The 24,180-nt window shown below is 35.4% G+C and overlaps 1 protein-coding gene across 3 annotated transcripts in view; it reads left to right on the forward strand.

Annotated features, from left to right (window-relative positions):
- The window catches only part of ANGPT1 (angiopoietin 1), a 243,138-nt gene that overhangs the window by 186,790 nt on the left and 32,168 nt on the right, over window positions 1–24,180 (forward strand). For all 3 annotated transcript variants that reach the window (XM_045805796.2, XM_045805797.2, XM_087864678.1), the window contains 2 exons: window positions 6,467–6,594; window positions 15,053–15,154. In XM_045805796.2, the coding sequence (XP_045661752.1) occupies window positions 6,467–6,594; window positions 15,053–15,154 (230 nt within the window). The remainder of the gene's footprint in view (window positions 1–6,466; window positions 6,595–15,052; window positions 15,155–24,180) is intronic.

The raw sequence follows: 24,180 nt of genomic DNA on the forward strand, positions 1-24,180 counted from the left end.
GCATATAAAACATACGTGGCTTACAAAATTCAGATTTGAAACATAGTAAGTGTTTGTTATACTGTGATATAGTGATTTGCATTATATATATAATACATATATACACATAAATATATATACGTACAAATATGTTACAATAAACTGTATGTAATTGCCATGTTTGTAGGTCAAAAGCAATCATGCTGAGATACCAACCCCTAGATATTTAGGTTCATAAGCATGTTTATATAAAATAAGATACCAACTTTTGAAATTTTCAATTCAGAAGCATAAAACTTTTGTGTATTTATGTAGTTAAACATATGTGATACATATTTATTAAGTCATTGGTAAGTCTTCCTCACCCTCATACCACACACATAATACTGAAATATTGAATATTGCCTGTAGACCTTTTAATTTTGCACACTCTTGAAGTGCAAGGTATTACGTTCTTCCACTTTTTAAAGTCCTTTCAAATATATTAGGAATCCAGGGAGTGTCTTCCAATGGCTTTTCCATGAGATGCCCACACACCTGGCTGAAAAATATAGAATCTAATCAGTTAGTTGTTTGCTTGTTTGCACCTTATCAGATATGATGATTTACTTATCCATATGCTCAGTTAACCTCAGTGTCCTGTTGAGGTGAAAAATTACAGATTTAGGGTCAATTCCTGTACTGTGATCTCCACAGTGATTATGGTCCAATAAATAACACAAGGATTATCCTTAAACTAATAACTTGATCCATATATATTGTGATACTTGCTAAAAACTGGAGAGGTAGGAACCATTAGCCACATCTAAGATTTAGAAAGACTATTTGAAGAATTAACCCCTTTATGGCAACTTATTTGGAAGTAAGTAGGATCAAGGACTTTGGCTTTTTACATTGTCTCTGTTATAGCAAAAGCTAATTGCCTTCTGTGTTCTGTACTAGATTTGTTGCAACTCAGAATTACCAATTCCACATTCCAGGAAGTTTTCTCTTGAGGGTTCATCTGAATTGAAGTGAACCCTCTGCCTCAGCTTTATGGTTCTTCCCTCAAGTCAGCCCAGTGGTAGACATGCCATCTGGATTGAAATTGGCTGGGCAAATAAGAGGGAGAGCCAGATAAAGTCAACAGTTTCTACAATCAGGGTCTCAGGTTGCTTATTGACTGAACGTTGGCTGGTGAAAGACAGACATGCACCTGCTTGTGTCCCTATTCTTTTCCTTTAGATTCATGAAGATTAGGTTATAGAGATAAGGCTAAATGAAAAGAATGAATAATGATTCTTTCCTAAGACTTTCTAGATTTATTTGCTGATATTGGTATGTACAAAGTCTTTGAATTGCCATACCAGGCTTTTAAAATTTAGTTCAGATAAACTGCTTTACATTTTTTTGTTTTTGTTTCTGTTTTTTTTCATTCAACCGTTCTCTTTTCTGGACAGCCTTCCCCAAGTTTTCCTGGCAGATAGGATATATTCTCCCTGAATATTCCCAGTGCTCTCTCTCTGTGTCTCTCTCCCTGACAAATAAATAAATAAAATCTTTTTAAAAAATTGTTGAACTAATAAATATAAAATGGATTTGTTAAAGGTTTTTATTTATTTGTCAGAGAGATAGAGAGCTCGCACAAGCAAGGGGAGCAGCAGGCAGAGGGAGAAGCAGGCTCCCTGCTGTGCAAGGAGCCCAATACAGGACTTGATCCCAGGACCCTGGGATCATGTCCTGAGCCGAAGGCAGACACTTAACTTACTGAGCCACCCAGGCGTCCCAATATAGCATGGATTAAATTCAGAGGGAACAGGAGGCAGGCTTTTAAATTGAGAAACTAATAAAAAAAACCACAGTCTATTTGTCTTATATTTAGGTTTTCATTATTTTGGCAACTAAGGGAGTATAGTGGGACCAGTAAGAGAAAGAAGAAACACAGAATTTGGAAGGAAAATTTAGGCAACATTAAGCAAATAAAAGTTGAGGTAGCAGTAGGAACAGCCCAACAGACAAAAAGAAATATGGATCTGGAGGTCAAAAGAGAAGCAAATATACAGTGTCAAAAATACTTATATCAGAAATCTTCTGTGTAGAAGTTTGAAGCCATGATAGATAGTTTGCAAAAAGAGCAAATGTATAAGGAATAGAGATCTGAGAACAGAATCTTGGTCAGCATGTACATGGTATGTGAGGAGAGAAAGAGAACCCAATGAAGGTGAAAGAGAAAAGACAATTAGAGTGGAGTAAACGGACCAAGAGGTCAACACAAAAGGCAAGGGGAAAAATAGGCAAAGCCAACTTCTATAGTATAGGGGAATAAGCTGGAAGAAGTGTCAAATGGCTTTATAGTAAACCATAAAACAAGGTCATATATAAAGAATGAGAGATGATAGGAGTAAGATTTAGCCTTGAAAAAAAAAGATCTGAAGTAAACTTTTCAGGAAATGTAATAGAAAATCTAGGGGGCACCTGGGTGGCTCAGTTGGTTAAGCATCCGACTCTTGATTTCATCTCAGGTCATGATCTCAGGGTTGTGAGATTGAGCCCTATGTGGGGCTCCACGCCCAGCATGGAGTCTGCTTGAGATTCTCTCACCCTCTCTCTCTGCCCCTCCCCCAGCTCATGCTCTCTCACTATCTCTAAAATAAATAAAGTCTTAAAAAATCTATTAGAAATGACCAAAGGTTTGACTGAGCAGCATGGAGAACATAACTGAGTTGAGAAAACATGCATTTGAATGACATTAAAAAGCCTCACTTCAGTGTTTGTAATCGGGAAACAGGGGTGAGAAAATGAATAAAAATGTCCTTCCTTGAGTTGGAATCTACCCATGCAAGGGATTAGTAGATGAAAGGACAGTGAGTGCAGAGCACCAGGAATTCCACTTGAACTGTTTTTTAATGCCTGATGGTGAGATAGGGAAAGGAAAGGAAAGGGAGGCTAGTGAGGGACTGATAGTGACGGTGGGCCAGACTCTCAATTAGAGGAAAGACAAACTCATTAAGAATTAAAGGGAGAGGAAAAAGAGTATATGTTCAAAGAAGAAACTTTTAGATATAAAGATCAATTTTTAAATTCATGCTTTTAAACCAGTCTATTATTATAAGAAGTCTGAGCTACTTTGACAGATAGATAAACACCTCGGTCAGCTCTCCATTTCCCCTGGCTCTGTCCAGTTGATGCTGCTTTTATCCTCTTCCATCACATTTTCCATATCTGTATCTTGTCATTCATCACACATTCCTCTAGACATTATCTTCCTTTTTATTGAATCTCAAGACCTCCTACAAAAATGTATCCTTAGTTCTGACACTTGTAATGGTCAGTAAATTCATCTTTTATTGTCTTTCTTTGTTTTAAAATGTTTATTATGTGTCCAGTTTTACAATATGCAACCATAATATCTCTAGTACATAACAAAGAAAATAATTAGTCATGCAAATTAAAATTAAGGGATAAAACTTCCACAGTCAAAGTGTTGTTATATACATCATATGTCATAGCATCTGAAATAATCTTTAAATTTTAACTATTCAAATTAAGTTTATATGTGCAACAAGATTAGGTTACACTGTTTTTTTTAGACTTAAAACAATAGTATGATGTGATATAGTCAATGAATAAAATAAACCAATTAGCCAACTCTGATAAGGAGAGGCCAGTTCAATAATAATCCTAAATATAACCAGTCAATTGTAACTGCTCTAACATTTGGTCAGCTATAATATTGGATTTGAGGGTGGAAGATCCACTATTCCATTGACGACTTGCTGGACTTCTCCAGCCTACTAGTGTCACTTCTGTAAGAAAGAATAATAATATAATGTTGCCATTAATAATATTATTATTACTATACCAATAATAATAAGTACCATTTCTTGAGTTCTTACTGTAATTCAGCCACTCTGCTCTGTGTTACATAATCCATACACTTGCCTCGGAGATGTTTAACTGCCCCACTTTATAGACTGAAAAAAGAAAAACTGAAGATCAGTCTACCTTTGTAGAAGGGCCTTTTTCAAACCATAGTATAGAATACAAATGTCAAAGGTAAGCTGTGAATGGAGCTTTTATACTGATTTTAGGTGCTTTAATACTCTAAAATATAGCCTGGATCAAACTTTCAAACATAATGTTTACTAATTAATAAGTAATTAAATACAAGCCATCCAGTCTTTCTGGAAAAAAATGACTGTTTCTTCTGGAAAGAATGTGTTTCTATTTTTCAAAAATACCAAACTATTTTCAAGAAAATGAAATATCTTCATAAGGTATGTTGCCATTACAATAACAACAAATCCGTAGTATAACTGTAGTACTATTTGTACCTTTTATGATGGAATCTTTAAACCATTTTTCCAGTTAGAAGACTTACTAGTCATGGTTTAAAATCATTTTTATACAATTAGTTTCCATAAAAATAAGCTAATACTCAACTTCCTTTCTTTTTCTCTGTTATTGAAAATGTGTGTGGGTTACCCTCTTCCCATGAAACAACCTTTTCACCCACATCTTCCTGAGGAGGAAAGCAAAAGAGGAGGGGAGGTGACAGAGAAATGGGAATGGAGTGTATTCTCACTGCATAACTAAATAAAAGAGGGCAGGAAGTGGTATATTCAGTAAGAGAAGCATTTTCTCCTTAGATAAGTGACTTTCTCCATCTCTTACCCAGAAAAGAAAAATGGGTTTACCGTTGAAGTCCTCTTGACCACATCTTCCTGTGTTCATCCTCTCAAGGGATCATAAATTTTATTTGGCATTTCTTTACATCCCTTTTTTTTTGCATCTAATTTGGTTATTTTCAACTTGTTTCATTAGAAGATTAAACATTTAGAATTTAGGAAGGTTTTGTTTTAGAAAAATAGCAGTCCATTAACTTAAAATAAGAAGTGCAAATGAACTGCATTGATGTTTTTCAGAGCAATAACTTTACATAACCCATCAATACACCCATTGCAATTAAAGATAGCTTTTAAGTAAGCATTTATATATTCATTTTTAAATTGCTATTTGCATACCTTCTGTGCCATGCTTCTTCATTCTCATGAATGCATAGCCCTCTGATTACTTATTCTGTGTTGGTATTGCAGCTGCAATGGTAGTGTTTAGATGTAATTATTAATATAAGTAGGCAAAACCATCAGTGCACACATGAGCTATATAGAAAACCATGATACTATTAAAAGTTATAATTCTATATTTTTGTTATGGCAGTATATCTGAGTGGATATTTCATTTTCTTGAAACTAGTTATTTTTGAAAATTTGAAGTATTTATATTGAGATAGTCATTCTTTCCATCAGTTTACACTATTTATTTTTAATTACTTTTAAATTAGTAAACTCATGCTTCTTAAGTTTAAATCAGGGTAGTGCTTTCGATTGTTAGAGCATATAAAATCAATTTAAAAGCATCATTTAATAGTTTACCTTTGATATTCTTAATATAAAAGGCCATCATGACTCAAAGTTATTGAAAGCAGGTATTTATTAAATAACATGAGGCTTTAAGGGCAAGGTGATAAAATCTTAAAAAATGTTGAAAGGCTTAATGAAACCAATTACTAAACTATATGTTTATTAGAAAATACTAATCATAAATATTTTGTGAATGTTCCATGTATATCTTTAGCAAAGGACTACTAAATATGAGTCATTTTTGTATTTTGATCTTAATAATAAGAACTTCATAATAGATGAAAGTCAGTGAATAAAATTAAGTTCTCAGTAGAGCCAATCTAATTAAATTTCCTTTTTCATTTGACTTCCACCCTTTACTGAACTCTTCCCCTATATAGGTTAATTTCAAATCTTATTAATTTGTGTACTTTTATTTGTATATTATCAGCCTGATAGTTTAACTTCAGGCATTAAATGAAAAACGAAGTTCAGTTCCCTTTTCTTTCTAAGTAAATTAGGTCAGAGGCTCTTTTCTACTATTTAAATCTAATTATTTTGAGGGTTTTTTTTTTAATAAAAATTTCTAGCTTATCAATCCAAAGCCACAGAAAAACAGTTCTATCTACTTTTAGCATTTTAAACCTCCATATGGTATTTTTATGTTTGAATTTCTTATCGTTATCTCTTTCTCCTCCAAAAATGCTTTAGCATTTTTTAAAAGTTTCCTATGAAATGTAGGTAAGAACATTTTAGAAATCTTGCAGGAAAATTGACATAATTATTACTAGTTGGAGGTGTTACACTGTCAGGTCATTTGTCCCTTGAGTTGATGTTCTGGAAATTATAGATAAAAGCAAAACTTAAGTAAGCAAAATATAAAAAGTATTCAGTTAGAAATTGCTCTACAGATTTTTCCATTAGTTTTGTAATTTTGTGAATCAGCTCAAATGTAGTATTGTCTTTATGATTGATTTGTCAGTAAATGCAATATTGACATTTGTTTGGAGGAAATAAAGACTTGCTTAGCTATGCTTGGAACCCATTTGGGTACTAATGGTACTGATATTCTTGTTCACATATTGCAATTTTTTTTTTTTTTGCAGTTTTACTAAAGGGAGGAAAAAAAGAGGAAGAGAAACCATTTAGAGACTGTGCAGATGTATATCAAGCTGGTTTTAATAAAAGTGGAATCTACACTATTTATATTAATAATATGCCAGAACCCAAAAAGGTAAAACCAGAAGTGTTTGTTTACGAGATGTAAAGCAGATCCTAGTTGAATTGCTGAATAATCAGATTGATTTGTGAGCTTGTTAAGCTGAAGATATATGTGCCTGAGCTCTTTTCTTCCAAAGATACTGTTTGCCAGGTCCATAAAAGATGAAAACCCTATTGCACAGACCTCTCCCAAATCCATACCTCCCATCCCTCTTTCACAAAATTTTCTATTTATTCTCTGCTCATTCCTGGATGTCCCATTGCTCATAAATGCTTGCCTTGTGTAGATTACATGTTGAGGTGACATGTACTTCAAGTACATAGAGAAGAGGTAGGAGCAATATTTCAAAGTCCCAAGGACCCAGATGGCACACATCATCTATAGTCTCAATACTGCAGAGGGGGTGCCAGGGACATATTGCTATTTGCAGAATCACTGTTCCTATTAGGGTGGGAGAAACATATTCTATCTTGACTCATCGTCTTGATAGGATTTGCTTTTCATGTTTACCTAAAAGAGTTGGTTGGAGGCTAGGATTCATTAGTATGTTGAACAGGATCCAAAGTAAACTTTGAAGTAAGCAAACACTATGTTCTTGCTGTTATATCTCTTTTCCCCTATTTATTCATTAAATCATCCATCCATTTCTTCACCCAGTACATGTTAAGTGGATGTCATTTGTCAGTCACTGCCTAGGGACACAATATAGACCAAACAGATCCCACTGTGATGGTGAAGACAGACAATTACACAGGTAATTATAGCAGAATGTAGAAATGTAGCGACTGAGACAGACTGTTCGAAGCAGGATTTATGGAGAGACATGAGGAGAGCCCCGATCTTCGACATGTTAAAGTTTATCCCCAAGGTGCCAAGAGGGACCCAAGACTCCAGGAAGACCACCTTCCTTTGTAATGCTCCATCCTCAAAGGATGAAACAACTTTCTTCTCCTCTTTGCCACACCTAAATTACCAGTCCTGCGTCCTCATTTCCTGGGGATACTGTGCAAGTGCTTTTGGAAGGCCTTCCCTAATTCCCTCCAATAGGTTTGCATGACTTTTTCACTAGCAAAGTTCTACAAGGCAAGGTTGTGCCTTTTTGTCCTTGGTTTCCTGGACCCAGCATAGTTTCTGGCACATAGCAGATAAATATGTGTTTAAACGAATGAATGAACTTCTGGCAATAATATGAACATTTCTATGTAGTGTATAGTAAATAAGCCTAACTTAGTCTTCTTGATTATTAGTCCCCTTTGATGGATGAGAAAAATGAATCTTGGAGAGTAGTTTGCCAGATGTTACATCATTGTTAAGAAGAGAATCTGGACTCTACCAGTGTCCTCCCTCTCCTGATTTCAGTAAGGACTAGCGATTTAAGTTAGCTCAGGGTTTTTTTGTTTCCATTTGCTGGGACAATTTTTTTTTTTTTTTCTAAAAGGAGGCCTTCATGCTGTTCTATAATGGGGAAAGAGGGAGAACATGCAGGGGGCAAAAAAAGCAATCACAGTTCCATACATTGCTACCTGGGCCACCTACCACAGAAGTTTCATTTCACCTGTTTTTCAGTTTGGGCTTCTGTGCAAAATCTCACTATATTAAGTGTTCATGACTTAAGAGAAAAAAAATAACTATGAGGGTACAAGGGTGAGTCTAGGGGTAAAAAGAAGAGGGTAACTCATTGTAAGGGGGAACCTTTTGGATCCTTTGGATCTTATCACATGGAGCCTTCCTACTCTACTTGCTGATATCTTAGAATCATACATAAGGCTTAAATTCAGTTGGCATACACACAGGCATGTATACGCATCCACATACTCATACACCATATGTCTAGTGTATAAAGAATATCAAAAACTGTCCTGGGGGAGAGGAGCAGAGCTAGCATACTCTATAATTTACCTACGGTATTCCCCAAGACCTGAAAGAGCACCCAAATTATTGTCAGTTCCACTAAAATATAACTTGGCTGTAATAATTTAAGTGATCCTCCTTTTATACACTTAGTGATTCTATGATATAATAAAATAATTTTTAAGAATTTTAAATTAACATTCACACTTTCAGAATCTTTTTCACTCCATCACCCAATCCTGCCACAGGGCCCCAGGTTTTGGCAAAGGGGACATTACAAATAAGTTTTGATCATTCCATGAATATTAATTCATATATAACCATAACCAGTGTTTTGAACTATTCTAGTTCAGAACATTTTGAAATGCAAATGATGCACAGGCTATTTGCAGAACTACTGGTCCTGTTAGGGTGGAAGAAGGATATACTATCTTAAGTCATAATCTTGAATAAACTTGCTTTTAATATTTACATAAAAGTGTGAATTGGAAGATCCGATTCCCTAGTTCAGTAGCTGACTCCTGTGTTGGTTTCATCAGGATGGCATGATTTCAACTTATACCTCTGCAAAGTGATGGATTTTGCATATGATGGAGCTTCAGGTTTGTTCTTGAATAAATGAAATCTATTTATATTAAATTCACAAATGTCAAATATCTGCTCAGTTAAACTTTAAGGTTTGGGACTAAGAAAAAATAGTAGCCTGAGCAAGTAAGCCTGTAAGAGGCAAATTTTTATCACTATGGAAACAGCTCCATGACTTTTCAGAGGAAAGAAGCTCATGTGGCACCTGGTCAGGACTATCATTAGATTTTAGTTTTATTGGAAATAGCAGAGCATGGTGAGAGGGAGAGATCGCTAAGTAGAAGGGAGAAAGACTTAGGCCTTCTTCTTAGGTGTTCCTTCCCTTGTTTTATTCTTTCCCCTTTATGATCACAGATCCTTTCACAAGTAGGAATGTTGTTCTATTATAGAAACTTTAGACTGATAAACCTGAACTTTTCACAGATAGCAATTTTTAAAAACATCTCAATTTGCATGGCACTAGTAAGAAAAATTACTGTGTGAATTTTCCCCGGTATAATTCAGAAGCTGGTTAATACAGTAGCTCAAATGCATTTACAGTTTGCCAGGTATATTCTAAGCACCTTAGATGTAAAAACTCACTTGTTTACTCTTTTCAGTAACTCTATGAGGTAGGTGCTCCCATTATCCCTATTTTAGAAAAATAACTTGCCCAAATCACATAGTAGATAGTGAACATAGGCTTTGTAATACAGGCATCAACTCCAGACTGTATCTCTGAGCAGGGGGCTAAGTGAGATAATTATGTTAGTGGTGACTGAAGTTATACTTTTAAAAAGTTATACTTTTTAAAATCTGAACCTATAGGAGTGATACAGGAAAGAGTTTATTATCAGAAAATTATGTAAAATTGATTCATGTTCTAATTATAAACCACCCTGCTCCTTTCTACCTTGTAATCTCATTTTCTTCTCCTGCATTGATATAAATCGTTGGAATTCTCTGAATCCTGTAAAAAGTGCTTGGAAAATGCATCTTTATGACCGTCACTCTTCCAAGTAGATTGTGCTTTGTAGATATAAAATTTGGTGCTACCTTTGGATATGCTTAGCAAAAGCTTTGCCTATTGTTATGCTTGCAGAAGTTCTAGCAAGGGAATGAAACTCAAGGCAAGCCTATGAAAAATAAAACAAGTTCAAATATGTAAGATATGGGATATGGACCAATCAATAAAATTGGGCTATTTAGGCAGGTAACAAAACTGTTAAGAAGTATTCATCTTGTAGGCAGATTAAGAGTCACTGTATGGTGACTAACATAATATAATAAAAAAACATTAAAAAAAAAAGAGTTGCATGGATAAAGAATTGGTATACATTTATTTTTCTAACCGACATCATTCCCTTCCAAGAAATGCTGCCTGAAAATAAGTGTTATCCTTTCAAATGAGATGAAGGCAGTTTTCTAAGACTATATAATTTTTCAAGCAGATCAAAAATGAGAATTAAATCATTTATGTATTTTTTATCTTTTTATTACTAATGGCTGTGGTGATTTTCCTCTCTGAATTCCCTTCAATGCATAGTAGTAGAAAATAGGATTTTTTCCTTTTATTTCATAAGTTTCTAAAACCAAATGCTTTATAGCCAGCTTAGTTGCATCCAAAAATTCAAACCATTAAATCATAACTCTGCTTTTATAAAATATTAAAAATTTGTTTCTGAATTGTGAGTCCCCTAATTCTTGGGAAAGGACCATAGCAAATGTGTTGAGGCTTTTTTTTTTTTTTTTTTACTTAAGGTTATGGAAAAATAATTAACATCCTCAAGCCTAATCATTCCAACTTGTATGGAGCATAAAACCGTAAGAACTATGTGAATCAAATTTCCCCTTTTTGTTTGGGTTTAAATCTCTTTATTATGTTAAAAGGTACTTAATGCTTGAAAGCTTTGACCTTGCCTGGGATAGGAGCCAGTTCAGTCTTTTCTTGGATAGAGTTAAGCCCAAGTCATATGATCAATAAATGCAACAGGCATAGTAAATGTAGCGGGGCCCTTGTCTCCAGGAAGGACACCGCCAGATAACACAGACCACACAATACTGGCGAGTGAACTTTTCAAGTCCTTTCATGTCTCAAATCTTTTGAAACCAACCACCTACTTTCTTAAACTTCCTTCATCTGTTAAGCATAGGCTTTTTTATTTTTCTTCTGACTAGAAATAACATGTTTTTTGGGTTTTGTTTTTTGTTTTTTGTTTTTTTTGGCTAGAGTGAATCCAACTTCTTAAATAGATATGTAATAAAAAGAGGCATGCTCAGAGATTAGCAATGTCAATATTATTATATTTATATTATATATTATATTACTATGTTAGTCATAAATATAGAAAATATATATTGTAGAAAATGTATATTATATAAAATATATTAATATATTATTAAGCTGGTGATCTTAAGGACAATTTATTGAACTACGACATGTTTTGATTTTGTACATTCCATATGATCCTTATTATAAACAATAAATTATATACAATGGTATATATTATAGTAAACTATGCTACAATATGTAAGATATTATATACAGAGTATATAATGCATAATGTAAATACTGTCTCATATGTAAAATACATCTAAGAAATGAGAGTCATGGCAAAGCCTGTTATGTACCAAGCACTATTCTAAATATTCTACATGCATTGACTCATTTAGTCCTTGCAAAGACCTAAGTGATAGAACAGGGTTGGGATTTGAACACAGGTAATTTGGCACCCAAGTCCATGCCCCTAACCAATATGCCCTTCAGCTCTATTGTGACCATATTCTACAATGGCAGCTATTATTATTACTGCTATTATTGAGTCATTATAAGAACTGTGGAACGTATGTCCAACCTCTTACCCTCTCTGCACCTCAGCTTCCAACACAATAATCTGCCTGGGAAACTTCTGCCTCCCCATGTAGCTCCGACTCTCTCTGGGCCTTTATCTAGGAAGTGCTTTTAGCACATCTTAACATGCTCAAACCACTGAATATGTTTGTTTAAAAGGAAATTGGTCTTTTTCTAAAATTTGTGAATGATTTTAAAACTGTAAGTGCAAAAAAATAAATAAATAAATAAATAAATAAATAAATAAATAAATAAATAAAACAAACTGTAAGTGCATAGAATTCTAATAACATAGATAATAGTAATAACAAAACTGTGAAGAATAGTTTACACATTATGTATTTATTAATGTAGTTATTCCTTTCCCTGAGTATGTAAGTGGAATTTATAGCTTTGCAAACACAAGTTAGCAAAGTTCCAGGCAATTAGTATCCATTAAGAAAAAAAATCTGGAACAAAATTCTGGATTAACCAGTCAAGGCAGGGTAAAAATTTCATTAAGAACCAGGTGACACTAGTTACCTCTAGCAAAATGTTTCCTTGACATTTTCACTGACTCTTATTTAAGTATCGCCAGTAAAGTCCCATCCTGGCCATTACAGACCTATGCAGTCTGTTTCTCAAGGTCACTAATGACCACTTCATTTTAAATTTAAATGTGTATTTTCTTAATCTTGATTTGTCTTGACTTCTCTGGAATATTCGATTAAGTGGATCACTTCCCCAAATCAAAATCCATCCTCAGCTTTCATTGCATTAATCAGGTTTTCCTATTTATCATTCCTTCTTGCATCTTTATTTATTCAACAAATATTCATTTAGTACCTTCTATAGGCTAGGCACTGTTCTAGGCACTGGGGACAGTGACAGAGTATTAGTCCCAGCCTACCTATTTGTATTTTACCTCCATCAGTTCACCAAAGCCCATTTTTGGATCCTCCTCCTTCCTGCACATATACATCTCTTCCCAGTTTTTCTTTACTTCTTTAAATAATCCATATTCTTGTTATCAACTACTGCTCTCAAGCAGATTACTCCCAGTACAGTTTTGAATTAGATAGACATGGGGTTTAAATCCTGGATCCAGGATTTGTTATTAATAATAACCATTGGTAAGTTACTGAAACACTCTAAGAATTTTTTTCTCATCTGAAAAATGAGGATAATAATCATACATACATCACTGTCATGAGATAAGTTAGAAAATACAGATGAAGTGTTTAAATTATCTGGCACTTAACAGCAAGCATGCTGTTGTTAATGATGATTCCTTTCTTATTCCTTTATTATTCATATTCTTTTTTTTTTTTAAGATTTTATTTATTTATTTGACAGAGAGAGACAGCCAGTGAGAGAGGGAACACAAGCAGGGGGAGTGGGAGAGGAAGAAGCAGTCTCCCAGCGGAGGAGCCTGATGCAGGGCTCGATTCCATAACGCCTGGATCAAGCTCTGAGCCGAAGGCAGACGCTTAACGACTGAGCCACCCAGGCGCCCCTATTATTCATATTCTTATCCTTGGTCTACCTCCATTAGATCATCTCCAGTTGATTGGTGAACCCCCCCCCCTTTTGGATGACTATGCTACCTCAGATTCTTTATGTCCAAGACCATGATCATTTTCTTTTCTTGTATGTTAGATTTGCCATTAAGTCTTTCATTTAGATCACTGTCTAGATCATTCTCAGGTCACTGGAGTGGAAAATTGTGAACTCCTATATCTCCTTAAGCCAACAGAAACAGTCACTATTGAAACTTTCAGACATTTTGAGGGCAGGATCTGTATTTTGTTCATCATAGTATCCCTAATTATAACAGAATCAGTGCCCAAAAATACCAATTAGGTAAAAAATAAGTGAACGAATCAATTCGAATTGAGGAAGAGGAAAGACTAGCTAGAAGTTGTGTTGAGGACAAAGAGGGAGTACAAAATGGTTAAGGGATTAGTCAACGGGGAACCTTGAGACAGAGAGTGGAATTTCAATTTATAATCTTGGAGGTGAGTAAATTCCTAGGGACAATAAAGACATACTGATCAGTGACTGTTGTCAAAGTAGAGGAAGAGCCCTTGAGAGAGCAGTTTACGTAATTTATATGCTCACGACTTGAGGCATGGATCTCTTAGTTCCTTTCACTCTGAGGAAGTACACGGACAATTTGTCCTCTGAATGACAGTTGTTGCCACTGTTTTCATACCTGTTAGCCATTTGTGCTCCAAATTAAGGGCTTCAGGGAAAACACTTGAGCCTGTCTGCCACTATTGCATCATATCTACACCTTTAGGCAGCCTCTAAAATGCCTTAGTCATCAATTGCCTGGGGAGTGGTGTTCTCTATAGCTGGGACCTTGAATAATGGAACTGCCACATCTGTGCTATGTCAATTACAGTGATTACTCTCTAAAGATAATCGCATTACAGATATGTTTCCCTCCTTGGGTGGACTCCGGGGAAATGAATCAATTTCTAAATACTATTGTTTTAGAATAATTGAAATGAGCATGAGTCTTTGAAAGTGTTGGATAATTTTCCACATGGGGAAGAAATGCTTGTCACAGTCAAAAGAAATACAGAATGTCATATTCTCCTATTATTGTTCATGATGAAAATTCAAGCAAATAAAATGTTCTCCATATGCTGTGGACTAAATTTTGCCTCTAATGTAATACTGAGCCATCAAGAATAATTATTGTAGTATGTAACTGTATAGGAGTTAATGTGCAATGAAATATGTAATAGCTAAATATATATGATTTTTTAAAAATTATTTTTCCAAAACCTTTATTATTATTATGTCACCATTTCAATTAATGTAAATACTTAAGAATTCTAAGTCTTATGTTTTAACAATAAAATGGTCTAATTTTAGAAACCTAGATAGCATTTTTAAAAATCGAACATACCTAAGTGCCTGTTACCATTTAAGACAGAGATTTTTAAAAAATTTTTTATAATCTGAGACTAAGCCAATCTTCAGTTGAGTGATTTAAATTTTTACAAGTAATTTAAGTTATATGATGGAATTTAATCAGAAACAATTCTAATGTAAAACAAAATAACTGATATCTAACATCTTTCAACATAGTAATTTTTATTCAATTTATCTAGAGGTCTACCCATCCTATTTCTGTTTTGAAACATATCTGATACTTGTTTCTTTAAAACAGACATAATTTTCACTTGACTTTATTTTCCCTGTGTCTCTCAGGTATTTTGCAATATGGATCTTAATGGAGGAGGTTGGACTGTAATACAACATCGTGAAGATGGAAGTCTAGATTTCCAAAGAGGTTGGAAAGAATATAAAATGGTAAGATCGAATAATTTAAATAGTTTTTGATGTTTTTCATGAAGTTATCTTCACCACACTATGTGATAAGCGCTTGTATTTTTAGGTGTTTTTCAGCTATTTTAAAAATAAAATGATACATTAGTCACATTATTTTTATTAAACACAAAACACTCATAAATCATTTTCAGTAGATGATTTCCATATGTGCATCAGGAAAAAAAATATATTACTGAAATTATTTGGTGAACTGTTATGTATTATCTGGATTTGTTCCTGGTTGAATGAGGGTGGGGGAAGCTAGAACTCAGACCCAGGCTAGGTACATGACCCAGGACAAGGGAGGTGTGCGGGGCTGTGGATTATGGAGAGGTGCTAACAGTGGCCTCACTCACGTAGCTGGTAAGTTGTTGCTGGGTGTTGACTAAGAGCTCCTTCGTGTGGCAGGGTTGGGCTTCTCTAAATATGGTGATTCAGGATCATCAGACTTCTTATGTGTCAGTTGGCATCCCTCACACACAAAAATGGAAGCTTCCACATCCTTTTAAGGTCTATTATACCCAGAAATTGCACTGTATCACTTCCACTGCTTTCTTTGGTAAAGTTACTGACAGGCCCAGTCCACATTCAAGATGAGAGAAGTACACAAGGGTATGAACTGTGAGGTATGGTTCCTTGGGGGTCTCCAAAATAATAGCAGACATCATGGTCACCATCACTATTATCATAGCTAAAGTTTCCAATGGTTAATACGAGCTAGCCCTGTACATAGATTCTTACTCATTTTTTATATCAAGCCTGCTAGCTGTCTCCATTTTAAAACTAAAGTGAGCAAGTTGGGAGATCAGCTTTTCCAAGATAATATAGTAGATGATTTAAATAATGCATAATATAATAATCATATAGTCAATGCCTACAATATTAGCTATTAAAATCTGACAGAATGTCAAGATGCAATAATGGAAAAGGCTTCCATTTATGGACTTATTCTCATATTTTACATCTCAATGTTCTGGATAATTCTTGTCTTGACCAATTTTTGACAAATTCCCCTCTCAGAATTTAAAGAAAAGGTGAAGAGGCATGTTGTACTAGTCTAAGTTCTGTCTTGATATTCTTCTAAAAAATGTGTAAAAACTAGTTAATCAGCATCACAGTTTATACATTAGTAAGTTCATATTTGGCCAATGACAGTTAAAAGGATTTTAATAAATGAAAGGGGTGGTCCCTTGTGGTGTCTCTGTATCTACAATATTTTTTATCAGATACCCAGTTGAACACTATGAACGTAGGTTAATAAAGTTTGGAGTTATACAAAGTTGGAACCTGATGTCTTCAATAACCCATGAAATTCCAGGTAGAAAAGAAGGCTACAGCCAACAAGATAGAATTTTACAGAGATAAATGTAGTCTTTCACCTAGACCAAAAATACACAAAATTAAGTGAGAATATAGGATAAAAGTGACAAATCAGCTTAAGAACCTGGTATTTGGGGGCGCCTGGGTGGCTCAGTCATTAAGCGTCTGACTTCTGCTCAGGTGTGATCCCAGAGTCCTGGGATAGAGCCCCATGTCAGGCTCCTCCGGGGGAAGCCTGCTTCTTCCTCTCACTTCCCCTGCTTGTGTTCCTTCTCTCGCTGGCTGTCTCTCTCTCTCTGTCAAATAAATAAATAAAATCTTAAAAAAAAAAAAAAAAGAGAGAGAGAGAGAGAGAACCTGGTATTTGAAAGTCTGGAGAGATTCACTGGGCTATAAGCTCATTTTGTGTTGTTGGCTACTAGCAACAAAGACCAGTGTACTCAGGCTACTTTAATAGTGTGTGGTCTCAAGAAATACAGCACTCACTGGTGTCTGCAGTAGTCTGGTTACATCAAGAATATGCTTTAAATTCTGGTGGATTTCCAACAAATGAACTTATCCTATGAGGTACAAATAAGATGAATCAATGGGGCTCTAACTTGTAGAGAAAAAAAGGAATTAGATATACACCTGTCTGATGGCTATTTAAATTGACTGGAGGCAGGTGGATGTACTAGAGTTTGCTTCTCACAGTGCAGTCCAGAAACCAGCAACACCAGCCTTGTCTGGGAGCTTATGAGAAATGCAGCATCTCAAGCTCCATCCTAGACTTCCTGAATTAGAGGCTTTATTTTAACACTTTTTTAAAGAGGGAAGCTCCATAATGAAAGGAAGAACATTTTAGAGAGGCAAAATTGACTGCTTATAGACAAAACACTCTAATGATTCTTTCCAACATGAATGGACTGTAAGTGGTGAGGACCTCTCTTCAGTGGAAAAACCCCAGTAGAAAGTAAATCGCCAGGACTGTACAGAGAATATTGGTTCTACTCTAAGGTCTCTTTCTGAGTATGTGATTCTAAGAACATATGGGAAAAATTTAATCTAAGTTCCTAAAAGGACCTTGCGTTATGTCTATATCAACAGTTTGAGTTTTCCCTCTACCATTTACAAATAGAGTGGTTTTAGGCAAATCATTTAACCTATACCTTAACTTCCTCACTAGTTAAAAGGGGGCATTAATGATAATACCTCACCTGCCTTGCAGGGATGTTGTGAGGATTAGATATAAATAAAGCACTTGGCACACTAAATTTTTAATAAACAGTAGTTATTACCCAAGATTAAGACATCAAAGACTCCAAAATTTTTACTTAACTCTGCCAAGAATATTATCTTGCAAACTACCTTAACTCACAATTATTTTCATCATTAAAATGGAATGTGAAGAAGTCATCTGAGAATCAGACTATAATATAGGTTCAGGCAAATCTGAAATACATTATTATTAATATTAATGATAATAGAAAAATGAATATAAAGTTATCATCGTGGTGACTTTCCAAAATGCTGAATTATTATCTCTTAGCATCTGCTACCTTGGCAAACTAGGCATGTTAAGTAAGACAGACTAACATATGACGTACGGCATTGATTCATGTCTTATAAGTATTTACCAGATATATGTATTTTAAGCAATTTTTTTCATCATTTGACAGGCTGAATTATTCTTTACTTATAGTTTTTGGGGAGTTTACCCTGCTCCCTTTTTTAAAAAATAGACTATCCTATTTCATTTAAACTAGAACAGTTTATTAGCTGAATGTCCATTCTACATGGTCAGAAAATTGAGATAAGCTCCAGAAATCTGATACATTTTGACAAAAATGAGTCTGACTGTTTTTTTAATAAAGAGAATTCATCGCATGTCACAACTTGGTTAACTTTCACCAAAACACATGGTAGAAAGTGTTTCCGTTGTTTTGCTCCAGAGTTTTTTTACCTAAAGACCAAATATCATGAGTCCAAAAAGAATGAATACATGCTCATTCTTATCAGTCACTCCCACTTCTGTTCCCTGCATCAGAACTGGCTGCTAGGGTGTGCATCCTTTGGGAAAATGAGCTGCTTGGCAGGCACCCCTTCCTCCTCAGTCTTCACTCATCTACTGGTGTACGCTAAGATGCTTCACCTCTTTCTTGAGCACTGAGTACAGAAATAAAATTTCACCCCTCCTTCCTTTCTGCCTTTCCTCTCCCCTTCCCTTCATTCTGGTTGTTATCTATGGACTGCCTCTTTCCTCATAAGGTTTCCAGAACAGTATGTTAAAATTATCAACACATGAATTACAAATACGTATTGTGATTTATTATTTTCAAACCTCTCTCAACATGAAAGATTTGCAATGTATTTGGTTCTTAACATTGGCTTTAAGCCTACAAAAGTCTTTTACCTGAGCTTTGTTTTCACTTAACCTTCCTTATGAGGGGATTCAGCAAAATCTGGTTTATGGATTCGTAAAGATGTTTGCAGAGAGGGAAGTCTGCAGTGGGCTTTTTTAATGAGGCACTTAGGGAACTATATTAACTCTTTCAAGCCATGAGGATACCATTTAGTGGCCTCCAGCAATAACACTTATCAGCAGTACTTTTGCATATATGAAGCCAAATCCAGCTAGGAGTTCCAAATTGTACCCCTAGTGGCCTAACTTTATAGAAGGTAGTGACTAAAGCCCTGGAGACAACCTGGCTTTGTACTGAAAACAGTTACCCCCATAAACAGAGCTTCCTATTGACACAGAGTTTTCAGTCTGAGCACCATACTTTCTGGGAGTTCTTTGTTTCTGGAAAGAAATTAAGAGCATATTTTCAACTGCTTTTTAACATCTTCACATTAAAAAGAGAAAAATATATAAGAAATTTAAAATGTTGAAATAAATCATTCTTTTGATCTTTCTTGGGCTGAGTGTCTCAGCAGTTAGGGGAGATACATGATTAAGTTGTGTATTCAAGCACCTCTGAAAAGCCACAGATGAGTAACCCTGCTTCATAGCTGTTTTCTCTAATCGTTTATATGAAAAAAGAGGAAACCCATAGAATACATTAACTGTGTCTGGTTTCAATTGTGTTTCAGCTATAGAAAGTCAACACTTTCTATGAGCATTATCAGACCCAAAAAAAAGCAACAAAGTATCACAGACAATTACTTTACTAACTTGGAAACATATAACCAAAACTGAATATTTCTGCATGTCTTGGCAAAAACTAATGACTATCGATGTTTCTTCTGTGTGTGTGCATTTTTTATTAACAATACGTGGTTTTTACAGACAACTTTAAGTCAGCATTAGTCTAGGTTAATAAGTTCCAGTGTCTTTTTTTTGCCTTTTATTAAAGAGTTAAAGGAGAAGATTAACAATCTATCTGAATTATGGTATCAAAATCTTGCATATGATTGTGATTGAAGTAACTAAACGTAATAGTTTTCATGGAAGGATATGACCTAGCATTGTTTGAATTTTTTTATAGAAAAGAAGAAATTCTGTTTTTATTACTATTTTTTATTGTTTTGATAGAGACTTGCTGCTTTTTTAACGTAGGCCTTAATTTTGTATAAGCTTTTATTTTTATTTATGTAGGTATTTGTACAAAAGGCCAAAGACATTCCTTTTGGAATAAAATATAGACCTATGGTAAGTGTAGTAATGTATGAACCTGTTTTTTTAGGGGATGTGGCCATCTCTGCATTTCAGGCATCAATATACATTTTTTTCAAGGACAGTCCCGTAATACATAATCAAAACGTGTCTACTAATATGGAGCTCCATATGAAGATGAGGTTTTATGCCTCTCTCTTTCCTGTGTACCACTCATATAATTTGATCTGGTTAATTTATCCTTCCTTATTTGCACTCAGGATAGCTATTCTGTACCATAATTATATGATTATCCACCTGTGGTACACAGCACACTCACCCATGGAACCTTTCAAATGAATGTATCTCTAAGCACATCCCAGGTATGGAGTCAGAACCTCTGTGTGGGAACCAAGTCATCTATATTTTTAAAAAGCTCCACAGCTGTTTCTGATATGCAGTTCTGGTTGAAAACAAATGTCAAAACTATCAATTTATTGGCATGAGTGTAAGATCTCAAAAATTACCTCTTTTATAGATCTAAAACTTACAAAATATAGAGAGAAAGAGATTAAAAGAAATAGGACCCAGGGAGAGTTGGAGGACACAGCTTCTCCCTGGCCTTAGGAAGCAGAATTGAGAATAAAAAGTAGTCTGTGTGTTGGTTTATGGCATGGTTTAGCCCCAGTGTCAACCAGTTGGTTTTAATTTCTTATTTAATAATTAACTTCTTGGATTGAAATGACAGTGCTCGTTTACGTAAACCAGCACTCAACTTGTCATAAGAATACATTAGTTCCTAGCATCTGAAAGCCTTTTAAATAATTGTTTCAGTATCCCCTTATTAATTTGCAGGCTAAGACATGATCCTGGACTATTTTTGTTCCCTTTCTCATACAGAGTAGAAAGAAACCTGCTTCTCCTCAAATAGCTCACAGTCTGGTGGGAGAGAGGCAAGTAAACAGAAAGTTACTTTATATTTATGATATATCCTTTAACTATAATAACAACAACAGGATTTTTGTTGTTCTTCTGTATCAGCATTGAGCTAAATGCTTTAGGTATCTTATTTCTTTCTCACAACACTGTATATGGAAATGACATTTTTAATCCCTGTTTTGCAGATAAGGAAACTGAGACTAAGAGGTAGTATTGGAGATTCCACAGCAAGTATGGGGCAGAGCAAGGCTTCAAATTGGGGCAGAAATAGGGAGTAGAAGTTATTTAATCAAAGCTAAGCCTTTGTTCCTAGGCATTGGATTGCTAGTGCTCCTGATAGATCCAACAGACAGTTTACTACTGTGGGAACCCATTTTCCCTTCTTTGACTTATTTTTCATCTCTATGATGAAACAGTTGTTTCTGCATGGCTGCGTTCAGCTTTTCAAAAGCTTCTTCTACCCTATCTCTCTGACAGCCATTTCGATTCACTGTAGCCAAACATTTTGTTCCCACAATAGAGCATGTTTAGACAGTTTTTCTGGGAAGGTGCATGAAATGGAATTTTTATTTCTAAAATCTAATTTTGTTGCTCTCTTTTCAGTTGCTTTTTCCTCTCTTTTCACTCAGAAAAAGCAAACTGTTTAGGAAAGGATGTTAATCTCCACGTAGAGGAGGTAGAAGCCTGCACGCCAAGCTGGGGATGGAGGCTCTCACTGGAATGTCACTAATGCTCTTCCGTCTCTGAGGCTCACTAGAGATCACTGCCCTCTTCCCTAGGGAAGCTGGACAGTTTTATCCACGCAGAGCTCTCAGCAGCACGGAAATAATGTGGCCTAAAACTTAGCACTTCATCATTCCCAGCTTCCTGAAATTCACATTTAGTGTAATTGCTGAATCCCTTCTAACTACACACAAGAGGGAATCCTCCAGTGGCTAGAGGGAGAGTTTTGACACGTTTGAGCTGAGAAGAAAATGCAAGGAAAGTCCCAGCAGTCTTCTTTTTCTTCCCAGTGGCTGCTGCAACTGAGAATGTGCTAATTCTTTGACTTTCAGTGCCCTGTAACTTTCTGTTTTGCTTATTCATTGGAGAAGGTAAGCTTCACTCTTCTTTCTGGTATGTAGCCCCGCTGCCACGAAAATGTGTAAAATTCTTAGCACATCCTAAATTGCTCTAATATTCCCTGCCACTGTGGAACTTTGGCAAAGTATGACTTGTGCATCTTAGGAACAGAGAAACAGGGAACACTGGAACACTGACTTCTATGGGTCCCATATCTTTGCTCTGAGCTATAGGGAGACGGTTTTCAGGGGAGCATATACCCAGTGCAATCTGAATTAAGGGTTTGAGTTAGTTAAAAACTAAGTTAAATTGGAGAATAACTTTAAGTGTGCTTACATATACTAATGCATTTCATTTTAACTTTAAGTATACAATTATATCTTCACTTACCCATTTTTTAAAGTGTTGGGCCAAAACCTGAAATTCTGGGTCAGTGGTTCTTTCTTAGAACTTTCCCATAATTAAATGCATCAAATTTCTACCTTCCGTTTTTTTTTTTTTTAAACTAGAGCGAGTAAGACACACACAAAGCAATGTAAGTTAAAATCCTCTAATGTTTTATTATTTTCCCAGTCTTTTAGAGATGCTGCAACAAACATAATTCAAAAGCATTTTTTTAGTGATTTGCTTTTATTGAGCAAACCTAATGTTTGAATTAAGTTTTATCAAAAACAAAACAGAACAAAACAAATGGCTCTCTTTCCCACTAATATTTAACTTATTTACATAAAACTATGAGTCTTATCATTACAATAACAGAACTGGTGTAAACGGTTTGGGGACCCAACACATTGGACATTTAGTAAGTAACTCAGTTGGCAGAGACAGTAGTACAAATGTATTTAATGCATTTAGTTTACTCTGGGCATCAATATATTTAAAGAATATCAGTGGAGAACACTGATTCACGTGTTAGGTTTGTTAAAGGGGAAGGCAGTTGAGAATACTTCTGTAAGGGCTTCTGAGTGGCTCAGTCGGTTGGGTGTCTGACTCTTGGTTTTGACTTAGGTCATGATCTCAGGGTCCTGGGATCGAGCCCCTCATTGGGCTCCATGCTGAGCATGAAATTTGCTTGAGATTCTCTCCCTTGCTCCCTGCCCCTCCCCTTGTTCTCTCTCTCTCTCTAAAATAAAATAAATAAAATCTTTTAAAAAAACAATACTTCTACTGTAGTTATAATTCTATAAAGTTGATATACATTAAATTTAAAAAAACACACAGTTTCCAAATTCTATCATTTGTGTTGAGAAATGGAGGATTGCTGTGGTTATCTTGGTACCACCCTCATACTTCTTAATATGGATAAAGTAAAACCGTTATAAAGGAATACCTCAATTAACCATCAGTTTCTTTTTGAAACCTCAGAGTATCTCCTGAGACACTGGAGGTGTGCCTTCCAAATATTAACGTACGCAGGGACAAATGGGGAGCTTGTTTGGATGCGATGGGGCTGGTTCTCAAATATTTTGATTCAGTGTGGAGCCAGGATTTTTTTTTTTCCAGCCAGAGCTCTAGTGATTATGATTCAGTGGGCACTTTAAAAAAACACCTCCCTGAGACTAGCCAAATTACTTACGACAAGAATTATGTTTTAAGATTACTTCTCTGAATGTCATTATAAAGTGCTATAGTATTTTCCTTCCTCCCTTCCTTCCTCCCTCCCTCCCTCTTTTCCTTCCTTCCTTCCAACATCAGTGAAGCATAATGGAGTACCCAGTGTATACCAACATCCCACTAATCACAAGTACAGCGCAGCTTCTGTCCTCAAGGAGCTCACAGTTTGGTCAGTAAGACAAACGTGTAGTTCAAGAATTATACTCAACTTCAAGCATTACCAAGGAATACTTTTAGGGAATCAGAAACTGAATACCCAAATCTAGAATGCCAGAACTTTCTTAGGGTTCCTTATTTTCCTATTACTAACATAACCAACATTAAGAGCTGGCTTTCCTTTGGGGACCACTTTTTTTCCCCCACAAAGAAAGAGTTTTTGAACACTTAACAACCATAATTGGGATTCCCCTGCAGAGAGCAAGAGCCATGTTAAGATTCAGGTGCAGAGCAGCCAGCGAGGTTCACTCACTAGCTCTTACGTGACAACCTTCTGCCTCAA

Source organism: Ursus americanus, chromosome 9 (genome assembly GCF_024610735.1).
Source record: "Ursus americanus isolate L20-20 chromosome 9, mUrsAme1.1.p, whole genome shotgun sequence".
In the NCBI taxonomy this organism is placed as follows: Eukaryota; Metazoa; Chordata; class Mammalia; order Carnivora; family Ursidae; genus Ursus; species Ursus americanus.